Source organism: Mobula birostris, chromosome 1 (assembly GCF_030028105.1).
Source record: "Mobula birostris isolate sMobBir1 chromosome 1, sMobBir1.hap1, whole genome shotgun sequence".
NCBI lineage: Eukaryota > Metazoa > Chordata > Chondrichthyes > Myliobatiformes > Myliobatidae > Mobula > Mobula birostris.
In genome coordinates this window covers 236,546,699-236,558,782 of record NC_092370.1, presented here as the reverse complement: position 1 = coordinate 236,558,782, position 12,084 = coordinate 236,546,699, and the positions used below count along the sequence as shown (strand labels likewise).

The window sequence follows — 12,084 nt, the reverse complement described above, 5'->3', positions numbered from 1 at the left end:
GATACTATAGAGAGAGTGTGAAGGAGATTTACAACGATGTTGCCTGGATTGGAGGGTGTACATTATAAGAATAGTTGAGCGTACATGGCCTTTTCTCTTTGGAGTGATGGAGGATGAGAGGTGACCTGATAGAGGTGTATAAGATGATGAGGGTCATTGATCGTGTGGATAGCCGGAGGCTTTTTTCCTGGGCTAAAATGGCTAACATGATGGTGCATAGTTTTAAGATGGTTGGAAATAGGTACCGAGGGGATGTCAGGGGTAAATTTTTCACACAGGAGAGTGGTAGATGCATGGAATGCACTGCTGGTGTTGATGGTGGAAATAGATACAATAGGGTCTTTTAAGAAACTCTTAGATAAAACTCTTCATGGAGCTTAGAAAAATAGAGGGCAATGCACTAGGGAAATTCTAGGCAGTCTCTGGAGTATGGTCGGCATAACATTGTGGGCCAAAGGGCCTGTAATGTGCTGTAAATTTCTATGTTCATTTCCCTCTACAGATGCTGTAGGACCTGTTGACTTCCTTCAATGGTTTGCTTTATTTTTGCTCCAGATTCTAGCGTCTGGAATCTTGTGTCTGTAGTCATGTAAAGATCATCTTTAGAGAGAATAGGGAACACTAATCTTTGATGTTTAAGTGTTTTGCATCACCAAGTATCCCTTATCATAAGCACTCTAGGGCCTACCATTTACTGCAAACTTAATTGTACCAGCCAGCTAAATTATGTGGCTATGAGATCAGGATAGAAACTGATTCAGGTGACTCAATTTTTGACATCAGGATGTCTTTCTACCATCAATAGTCTGTCCATAGAGTGATGGAATACAGTTTACTTGTCACGATGAGTGCACTGTCAACAGCACTCAGACGTTTTGCACCATACTTGACAAAGCAACCTGCTTGTGGCATCTCATGCACTGTCTTAAACATCTATTCCACCACAAACTGAGTATAGTAGCTGTAGTGTGAACCATTGTTATAAACTGCACTAGAGTTGCTGGCTACTCTGCACATATGACCATTGCCACCAAGCAATTCAAGGAGACACCGCCACTACAGCTTTCCTTTAAAGAAACACATTATCCTGACCTGAAAATTTGTTTCAGTTCCTCTCCTTAGAACTGAAATTCTATAACTCGGTAGCCAACAACACTCTGGAAGGAACTACACCATCTGTTAGTCTTGCGAGACCATGGATCTGCACCTGGAAAGTCTTCACTCTCCAGAGCGCAGGCCTGGGCAAGGTTGTATGGAAGACTGGCAGTTGCCCATGCTGCAAGTCTCCCCTCTCCACGACACCGATGTTGTCCAAGGGAAGGGCGTTAGGAGCTATACAGCTTGGCACCAGTGTCGTCGCAGAGCAATGTGTGCCTTGCTCAAGGACACAACACACTGCCTCAGCCGGGGCTCAAACTCACGACCTTCAGATTGCTAGTCGAACGCCTTAACCACTTGGCCACGTGCCCACAACTACACCATAAGAGTGCTGATTTAAGATGACTCACTCCCATCTTTTAAATATAATGAATCCTTGAATGTTCAAATCTTTGAATTAAATTCAAGGCTAACTTCAAGGCTAAAAGGCTGTTTTTAGTCTCCTAAGGCATCTATCTATTTCCAGTGGAAAGGGGATTGATTTTTTTTTGTCTAGAAATGTAGCTATTGTCTCTTCCTCTACAGATTCAAACTTTATGATCGTCTCCAGCATTTTCTGCTTTTATTAAAGAAAAGCATGGTTTTAATGGAGAGGAATAAAATTAATAATTTTTTGTTATTGTCACATGTGAAATGTAGGGTACAAAGAAAACCATACAAATTAATTAATAATAATTGTGCATTTGAGGTAGTACAATGGAACACAATAACAGAATGCAGAATTAAGTGTAAGAGCCATGAAGAAAGTGCAGTGCATGCAGAAAATAAGGTGCAAGTTTGCAAGGAGGTAGATGTCAAAGTTGGAAGTCTATTTTATCATACTAGGGAAATATTCAGTACTCATAACAACAGGATAGAAGCTGATCTTGAGCCTGCACATGTTTTCAGATATTACAGTACCTATAAGAAGTATTCACTCCCCTTGGAAGTTTTCATGTTTTATTGTTTTACAACATTGAATCACAATGGATTTAATTTGGCTTTTTTGACACTGACCAGCAGAAAAAGACTTTCATGTTAAAGTGAAAACAGTTCTCTATAAAGTGGTATAAATTAATTACAAATATAAAACGCACAATGATTGCACAATTATTCACCCCCTTGAGTCAGTATTTAGTAGATGCACCTTTGGCAGCAATTACAGCTTTGAGTCTGTGTGGATAGGTGTCTATCAGCTGTGCCAATCTGGACACTGCAATTTTTCCCTATTCTTCTTTAGAAAACTGCTCAAGCTCTGTCAGATTGCATGGGGATTGTACTTGAACAGCCATTTTCAAGTCCAGCCACAAATTCTCAACTGGATTGAGGTCTGGACTCATGACTTAGCCACAACAGGATATTAACTTTGTTGTTTTTAAGCCATTCCTGTGGAGCTTTGTCTTTATGCTTGGGGTCATTGTCTTGCTGGAAAACATATCTTTTCCCAAGTTGCAGTTATGCTTGCAGACTGCATCAAGTTTTCCTCCAGGATTTCCCTGTATTTGGCTGCATTCATTTTACCCTCTACCTTCACAATCCTTCCAGGGCTGACTGCAGTGAAGCATTTCCACAGCCTGATGCTGCCATCACCATGCTTAATGGTAGGGATAGTGTGTTTTTGATGTGTGATGATGGGCTTACGCCAAACATAGCATTTATTCTGATGGCCAAAAAACTCAATTTTGGTTTCATCAGACTAGAGAACCTTCTTCCAGCTGACTTCAGTGTCTGACTTCTGGTGAACTCTAGTTGAGATTTTATGTGAGTTTTTTTTCAACAGTCTTTGCCACTCTCCATAAAGCTGGGACTGGTAAAGCATCTGGACACTGTTGTATGCACAGTCTCTCCCTTCTCAGCCACTGAAGCTTGTAACTCCTCCAGAGCTGTCATATGTCCCTTGATGGTCGACCTTTCTAATCCCCTTCTCACACAGTTACTCAGTTCTTGAGGACGGCCTTCTCTAGGCAGATTTACAGCTGTGCCATATTCTTACCATTTCTAGATGATTGACTTAACTATACTCCAAGGCATATTCAGTGAGTTGGAAATTGTCCTGTATTGATCTCCTGACTTGAGCTTATTAGTAATCTTTTCACAGAGTTGCTTGGAATGTTCTTTTGTCTTTATGGTGTAGTTTTTGCCAAGATTCTAACTCACCAGCAGTTGGACCTTCCAGATACAGGTGCATTTTTACTGCTATCCATTGAAACACCTTGACTACACACAGGTCTCCAAAATACCAAATCTCCATTTAACTAATTATGTGACTTTTAAAACTAAATGGCTGCATCAGTGATTTGGTGTGTCGTATTAAATGTGGTGACTAGTTATGCAATCAATTATTTTGTGTTTTATATTTGTAATTAATTTAGATCACTTTGTAGAGATGTTTTCACTTTGATACAAAAGTATCAAATTAAATCCTCTAAGATTTAATGCTTTAAAACAATAAAACATGAAAACTTCCAAAGGGGCTGAGTACTTTCTATAGGTACTATAGATCTTCTGCCCTGATGGAAGGGGGTGGGGGGGGGGTGTGGGGAGAAGAGAGAATGCCTAGGGTGGGATAGGTCATTAATTGTGTGCTGCTTTACTGACATGGCAAGATGCATTGAGGGTATGTTGGTTCCATGATCTGCCATGCTGTGTCCGCATAATTGATTTATATTCCCCTTCTATCATCTTGAAAAGGCTGTGCCTCAGGGAGGTAGCATCTATCATTAAGTACCCTCACCACCTGGGACCTGTCCTCTTCTTGTTACTACCACCAGGGAAGTGGAAGAGGAATCTGAAGACCCACACTCAGAGTTTGAGGAACAGATTTTTCCCCCTCTGCCAACAGATTTCTGAACGGTGTACGAATTCATAAACACTACTTTGCTATTCCTCATTTGCACTATTTAATGTAACTTACAGCAATTTTTAATGTTTTGTATTGTACTGCTGCCACAAAGTGACAGATTTCAGAGTGATAACAGACCTGATTCTGATACTATTCTTTAACATTCTTTCTTTTCCAGTAGTAATTTTCTACTTGTTATACACTTCCCACTGATTCCCCATTTTTTCTGACAGTACAAATAAGCAGTACAAATTTTACTCTTAATTTTTGTTGTTTGATGTTTGTTATTCCTGTTTCATATGCTCTTAGAATACAAATGAAATTGAGTATGAATAACTCACTTATGCTTAGTGTTTGCCAAAATGAAAATAATGAAGAATTCATTTGTTCTCATTTTAAATTAGTATGTATAATTGACAATTTTTTTTTTTGAACTTCTGGATCTGTCCTGCACATTCAATTTTTGTTTCTTTTAATTCCTTATTCTGCGGCTCGGCCCTAGGAAAATTTAATCGGGATAATTGAATTTAGAGGGGGGAACCTGGGAGTATTAAGTAATAAGTGGCCCAGGATAAAATAACTTGCTGACTGATAAAGAGTTAATTGATGCAGCCTAACTTTATTATTGCTTGTTCATTTCAACAATAAATTGAAATTTCCCTAGTCACGCATTGTGTGAGATATGAGGACTGGCCAAAGGAGAATGGTTTTTAATAGGGTAGCTTGAATTACTTAGCAGTTTGAATGTTAAGCTGGGTCAAAATAGCTGTGAAGTTCAATACAGTGTTTGCCAAATAGCAGAAATAGTACTTTTCTGGGGATTTTTTCATCTCTAGTTTTCAATCACTCTGACTTTGTGCATATGCCGGCACAATGACATATAATGACAATGAGTATTTGCACCCATTTGGTCTTTTGCTGTGTCATAGTAACAAAATCACCAGAATGGCATATAAGACTGGTAGCTTATCTTGTTTTTTCATAGTTCCAGTTTTATTTCCCTAACCATCATCCCATCTAAAATTATTTACTATCATACAGAACAGTAACTAGGTTTGCAATGTAGACCTTTTAGGCTTGCTCAGCTAGATTTAGAGGTATACTTGAGCATTGATTTGTGATTTAATATGAACATTCCTACTCAAAATAACTAAAATAAATAAATCTTTGCGAAGAAGAATTTTATAATTTACAAATGTGATTTTCCTTATAGGCCTAATGTTTGTGGGAAAAAGTGCTGTCCTGGATGGACTGTGAGCCGAAGTACAAACCGATGTATGAAACGTAAGTAAGATAGTTAAGGAAAATATTTTTGTCATTGTTTAATTGTGATAAAATTTTGTTTTGATGAAATGTGGCTTGGATCCAGATAGTATACTTGATAAAATAATTTTATTAGTTATATTGAAAATACATATAAAAGGTGAATAAATCTTAACAAGATTAATACATTTTCAGAGTGAAAACAATTCCAGTTGAAGTTAGAGATGGAATGGGATGCACGCCAGCTCTAGCAGGATTTGCAGGCCATTACTTTCTCCAAGGCAAAACCTAGCTTTGTGAATGACTGTGATGCTTCACTCCCAAATGAGCTCAAAGCCTTTTATGCACACTTTGAAAGGGAGAATAAAACTACACATCTGCGAATCCCTGCAGCATCTGATCATCCTATGATCTCTGTCTTGGAGGCCAATGTCAGAATATCTTTCAAGAGGGTGAACCCTCATCAGGTGTCAGGCCTTGATGGTGAATTTGGTACAGCACTGAAAACCTGTGTCAATCTAACTGGCTGGCATGTTCAAGGACATCTTCAATCTCATAGTGCTGCAGTCGATGTTTCCCACTGTTTCAAAATGGTGACAATCATACCAGTGCCCAAGAAGATCAGGGTGAGCTGCCTCAATGAATATCACTCTGTTGCACTTACATCTATCATGATGAAGTGCATTGAGAGGTTCATCATGGTCAGATTCAACTCCTGCCTAAGTAAGGACCTAGACCTGCTGCAATTTGCCTTTCGCAGCGATAGGTCTACAGTGGATGCAATCTCACTGGCTCTCCACTCAGCCTTTGATCATCTGGACAATAGCAATATCTACGTCAAGCTGCTGTTTATTGATTACAGCTCAGTGTTCAACACCATTATACCCTCATTACTAATGAAGAAGCTCCAAATCCTGGGCCTCTGTACCTCCCTCAGCAACTGGATCCTTTACTTACTCACTCGTTGTCGTGGCTATCCCTCGAGGTCGAGGATGATGGTCTTCATTCTGAAGAAGTGGCCCACAGAGTGAAGGCGCCTATGTGTGTATTTGTTTAACATGTACTTGATGTTGCACTCCAAGAAGCACATGATACTTCACAGATCAACTAACTGATTTTCTATGTTTCTATGTTTCTATTCCAATGGCATGGAAACCATGACGATTGGATCTGATGGACTTGTTGCAGCCTTCATCCACCTTCAGAGCCATTGAGTTCGAAGTAACTTTGTGCGCCTGTTCCGCAGTTGAGGTCTTGATTGGATTGTTGTTTGTCAGGGACCTCACCCTCGACCTTACCGCCATGGGTGACCCTACCAGGAGCATAGCTCCAGACGGCATTGCTCTTGGGATCATAGACCACACAAGCTTCTCCACCACGACAAGGTGACAATCCACAGAGATGACTTAATCTTTGGGAGACCACAGTTAGTGTGGTTTGGAAATAAGATCTTGCTGACAGTCAACACCAGTGTACTTCAAGGGCTTTGCCCATTACTCTTTCTACACACGTGTATGTGGATAGGCACAGCACAAACACTAACTATAAATTTGCCAACTGCACAACTATTGTTGACAGAATTTCAGATGGTGATGAGGAGGCATACAGGATTGAAATGGATCATCTGGTTGTCACAACAATGATCTTGCATTCAGCCTCAGTAAGACAGAGGAATAGATCGTGGACTCCAGGAAGGGGAAATCAAGGAAACAGACACCAGTTCTCATTGAGTGATCATCAGTGGGAAGAGTAAGCAGTTTCAAGTTCCTGGGTGTCAATATCTCTGAGGATCTATCCTGGGCCCAACATATTGATGCAATTATAAAGAAGGCATGACTGCAGCTATATTTCATTAGCTTGAGGCGATTTGGTATGTCACCAAAGACTCTAGCAAATTTCTACAGCTGTACTGTGGAGAGCATTCTAACTGGTCGCATAATGTCACATATGGAGGGGCCACTACACAAGATCAAAAGAAGTTGCAGAGGGTTGTAAACTACGCCACGTCCATCATGGGAGGCACTAGCCTCCCCATCGTTGAGGACATCTTCAAAAGGCAATGCCTTAAGAAGGGAACATCCATCATTAAGGTTTCCCTATCACCAGGACATGCCCTCTTCTCACTGCTACCATCAAGGAGGAAATACTGGAGGCTGAAGACATCTCAATATTTTAGGAAGAACTTCTTCCTCTCCTCCATCAGATTTCTGAACAATGAACCCATGTACGCTACCTCGCTATTTTATTTGATTTCTCTTTTTGTACTACTTAGCTAATTTATTTTTATATATTTTTACTTATTATCACAAAACAACATCTTTTATGACATATGCCAGTGATATCAACCCTGGTTCTGATTCTAAATACTATCTTACCTAAAAAATATTACTAAGAAAGGAACACAGTAAGATTTGTTACAACTCTCTGATATCACGTTATCAGAGAAAACAATGCAGTTCTGCATCATTAGAGAAACGTATCCATTTTCCACATCCCATCTGGTATTGGAAATTCCTCGCAACAGCAAATAGATCTTAACTTCAATAGCTAATTTCTCTATAAGTCAGAAATATCCATTACTATATCCACTTTCCACTCATTTCACTCTACAGTTGTACATACACTTCCTGTAATTCTTCAATTTCATTAAATATTCATCATAATGCTACCCATAAATAAATTATTGGAATATATACTGTATCCAGTCATTAATGAATACCATTAAAGATTTTACTATTTTTATTGCTATCTTGTAATGTGCTTTAATGTATGGGAGAATTTAAGTTGGATTTCCGTAAATCAGTTTATCCATAACTCAGGGAGTCTCTGTACTCAGTGTTTCGAGCTATAAAAGCAAGTATACCAAGTGCCTTTTGCATTACACTAACCGCTTGTGTCACTACTTTCAGTGAGCTACAGAAGACAGCAAGAACTTCTATTTAGAATAGTGACTCTAAATTCTGGATCACTTCGTTGATGAGAATTTCTTTGCATATTTTTGGGTACATATGTAACTAATATTATAAAATCACAAGTATGCTAGCAATGTGGTAAACAGCTTGGGAAACACTGGTTACTACAGTATTTTGTCACATAATCAAGAATTGCTAGTTCATGCATACAAGAGAGCATTTCCACTGAAAAGTTTTGCATTACCTTTGGAATGGGAAAGTGATGCAATGGGGGAAGAAAGAAGACATTCTCTGATATTTGCTGTTCCTTGGGATTTCTGGGAAGAAGGGATGTTTGTGGACACTGTCTTCTCCATCTTCACCAGCTTCTGGATTGATTGACCTGATCTCATGTTTGGAGCAGTGCAAAGGGTCCTTTGTATTAGCCACTTCCACGCTAAGAAAAATCTCTGGCTGTTCAGTCTATCTATGTCTCTTCTCATTTTGTACACTTCTATCAGGTTATCTATCATTGTCCTTTGCTTCAAAGAGAAAAGCTCCAGCTTGCTTAACCTATCATCATAAGACATGATTTCTAATCTAGGTAAAATCCTGTGAAATCTCTTCTGTGACCTCCCTAAATGTTTCACTCCCTTTCCATAATGAGGCACCTAGAACTGAACACAGTACTTCGTGTGGTCTAACAGCGTTATATATAGCTGCTACATTACCTTGTGGCTCTTGAACTCAGTCACTCAGCTGTTAAAGGCCAGCACACTATAAGATGTAATAATCGCTGGTCTATCATTCCCAGTGTTATCCCTATTACCTTTTTTGAACAAATGAATAACATTTGCCACCTTCCAATCTTCTGATACTACACCTGTGGCCAATGAGGATGCAAAGATCATTGCCAAGGGTTCAGCAACAACAATTTATTCTCTCGATTCCTGCAGTAACCAGGGGTGTATCCCATCCATCCCTGGGGACTTAACTATCCTAATGTTTTTCAAATGCTTCAGCATATCCTCTTTCTTAACATCTACATGTTGTAACAGAACAACTTGTTTTACACCGTCTTCACATTTGTCAAGGTCCCGCTCACCGGTGAATACTGAAGCAAAATATTCTTTAAGGACCACCTCTACCTCTGTCAACAGGCACTTTTCCTCTTCTATCTCTGATCGGTTCTACCCTCAGTCTGTTCAATGTTCTGGTCTCACATATGTGTAGAACATCTTAGGGTTTTCCGTAATCCTACTTGCCAAGGCCTTCTCATACCCCTTTTCTAGCCCTGCTTTCAAATGCTCTTCCTGATTAGCTTATAACTCTCCAGAATCTTGTCTGATCCTAAACCTTAAGTGTGCTTTCTTCCTCTTGACTAGATGTCCCGTATCTCTTGTTAACCACTGTTCCTTCACTCTACCATCCGTTCTCTGCCTCAGTGGGGCAAAGCTATTCAGAACCCTATGCAAATGCTTCTTAAATATCCTCCACATTTCTGTTGTGCATTTCCCTGAGTACATCTGTTCCCAATTTTGCCCTCCCCTTATACCTATACTGCCTGCTCCTATTATTGTCCAAGGCTATAGTAAAGGCCTGGGAGTTGTGGTCACTGTCTCAAAAACGCTCACCCATGGAGAGATCTGTCATCTGACTATGTTCATTGCTTAGTACCAGATCCAGTATAGTTCCTTCTCTAGTGAGTCTGTCCACATATTGTGTCAGGATCCTTCCTGTGCATACCTAACAAATTCTGCCATGTCTAAACATTTTGCACTAAGGAGGTGCTGATCCATAGTAGGGAAATTGAAGCCACCCAAAATGCCAAGCCTGTTATTTTTGCACCTTTCTAAAATTTGCCTCCTGATCTGCTCCTCGGTGTCCCTGCTGCTATGGGACCATCTATGGAATACTTCCAATAGAATGATTGCTCCTTTCTTGTTTCTGACTTTCAGCCACGCTGTCTCCACTATCTCTTCATCTACCTCTTTCAGAATCCTGGATGTAGTCCATTTGGTCCATATGACTTATTTACTGTCAGATCTTTCAGCTTCTAAAGCACCTTCTCCTTAGTGATATTGACTACACTCACTGCTCTTTGACACTACTGAGTTTTTTTTTTTTTTTTTTGCGTGATGCTGGTGTCTTCCACAGTGAAAACTAATGCAAAATACTTACCTAGTTTGTCTGCTATTTCTTTATTCACCATTACTATTTCTCCAGTCTTATTTTCCCGTGGTCTAATGTCTAATGTACTCTTTGTATATCTTAAAAAAAATCTTCTGGTATCTTATATTATTGACTAGTTTACTTTCATATTTCATCATTTCTCTCCTTATTGCTAATTTTAGTTGCCTATTGTTGGGTTTGAAAAGCTTCCCATGATTTTTTTGCTACATTTTAAGCTCTTTCTTTTGCTTTTATGTTGATTTTTGACTGACTTTGTCAGCAAGATTTCTTGTGTTTCTGTAGTTGCCTTTAATCAACTATAATACCAATACATCAAATTTTAGCTTTTCCCTCTCAAACTGCAAGGTGAATTCTCTCATATTATGATCACTGCTTCCAAAGGGTTTCTTCATCTTTAACTCCCTAATCAAATATGGTTCATTACACAACATCCAATCCAGAATTGACTCTTTTCTAGTGAGCTCAACCACAAGCCACTTTAAGAAGCCATCTTGTAGGCATTCTACAAATTCTTCTGTTTGGGATTGAACAACAACCTGATTTTCGCTACTTCCTAAGTAAGATGAGCTAGTAGTATACCATGAAATTAATTTAATGACAGTACTGATGAACTGTAATATTTATTGTTAATTTTCTGTTTTTATGTTGCCTACTAAAGTCACAATGAATTAACATTGTTATTATGAGGAAAAGGCTGCCCTATAAGGGTACAGATATGATTCGATACACTTCTTCTGCTTAAGATACTAAGTCTTGAATTACTATCCCTGCCATACAAGACAATGAATTGTATCCTCCATCAGATACTGCCATTCCAGATACAAGCCCTGAAAAGTGATATGATATAAAAGTTTTTGAACAGTAACCAGAGAATTCATTTTGTCTAGTCAACATTTGAATTGAGGTCAATTAACCAGTAAGATACAGGCTGTTTGACACACCAAACCCTTGCCTACCATGGAGACCTTTACACTAACCTACAAGAAGTTGTTAAAATGTCAAACTGGTTATCCTACTCTCTGGAGAGGTGCAGGAGATTAGGAATCATCTATTGTAGGTGAACATGTGTTACTCTTTCAATATTTTGAGTTCACATTTAAGTTGAAAACAAGTAATCATGCATGTTTTTTTTATTAGCAAATATAGAGAAATTGGAAATATGTGGAAAAGACAGGAGATGAATAAATATTATGGGATAGAAGATGAGTGATTGAATTATAAAGTAAGCAGGATCATTATTAATAGCTTCTCTCCAAAAATAATATAAACAACTTTTATGATATACTTCTACTTGTGTAAACTAGGACACATAAGTATTGAAGGACATTTCTCATGATTAATCGATGTTTTTGGAGCAGACATAAAGAGGAGGGTACAATAAGACAACAATTTAGTTACTAGCATTTATTACTGTCCCAAACTTCTTCTCATAAAGAAATTATTTGTAATAAGCTAGTGAAGCTCCAAGACCTTTTGAGTCTTTTCAAGACAAGTAAGGTCCTGCCAGAATTTGCTCTTCCTTCTTAGGTATTTTGCAGCCAGTGCAACACATACAAAATGTGCAGGCAGGCAGTATCTATAGAAATGAATAAACAGTGGATGTTTTAGGCCAAGAATCTTCATCAGGAATGGAAAGGAAGTGGGAAGATGCCAGAATTCTCTGCCGGATCCATGGCTTTTGCAGCCAGAATTTATAATGAGAAATATACAGAGAAATTTAGCTGTTTCAAAGAAGAGACACTCCCAGCCTTCAATCTG

General features: G+C 38.9%; 1 protein-coding gene across 3 annotated transcripts in view; it reads left to right on the top strand.

The window, feature by feature from the left end:
• Positions 1–12,084, top strand: part of LOC140205944 (latent-transforming growth factor beta-binding protein 2-like) — a 496,450-nt gene that overhangs the window by 63,104 nt on the left and 421,262 nt on the right. For all 3 annotated transcript variants that reach the window (XM_072273854.1, XM_072273862.1, XM_072273844.1), the window contains exon 2: positions 5,193–5,263. In XM_072273854.1, the coding sequence (XP_072129955.1) occupies positions 5,193–5,263 (71 nt within the window). The remainder of the gene's footprint in view (positions 1–5,192; positions 5,264–12,084) is intronic.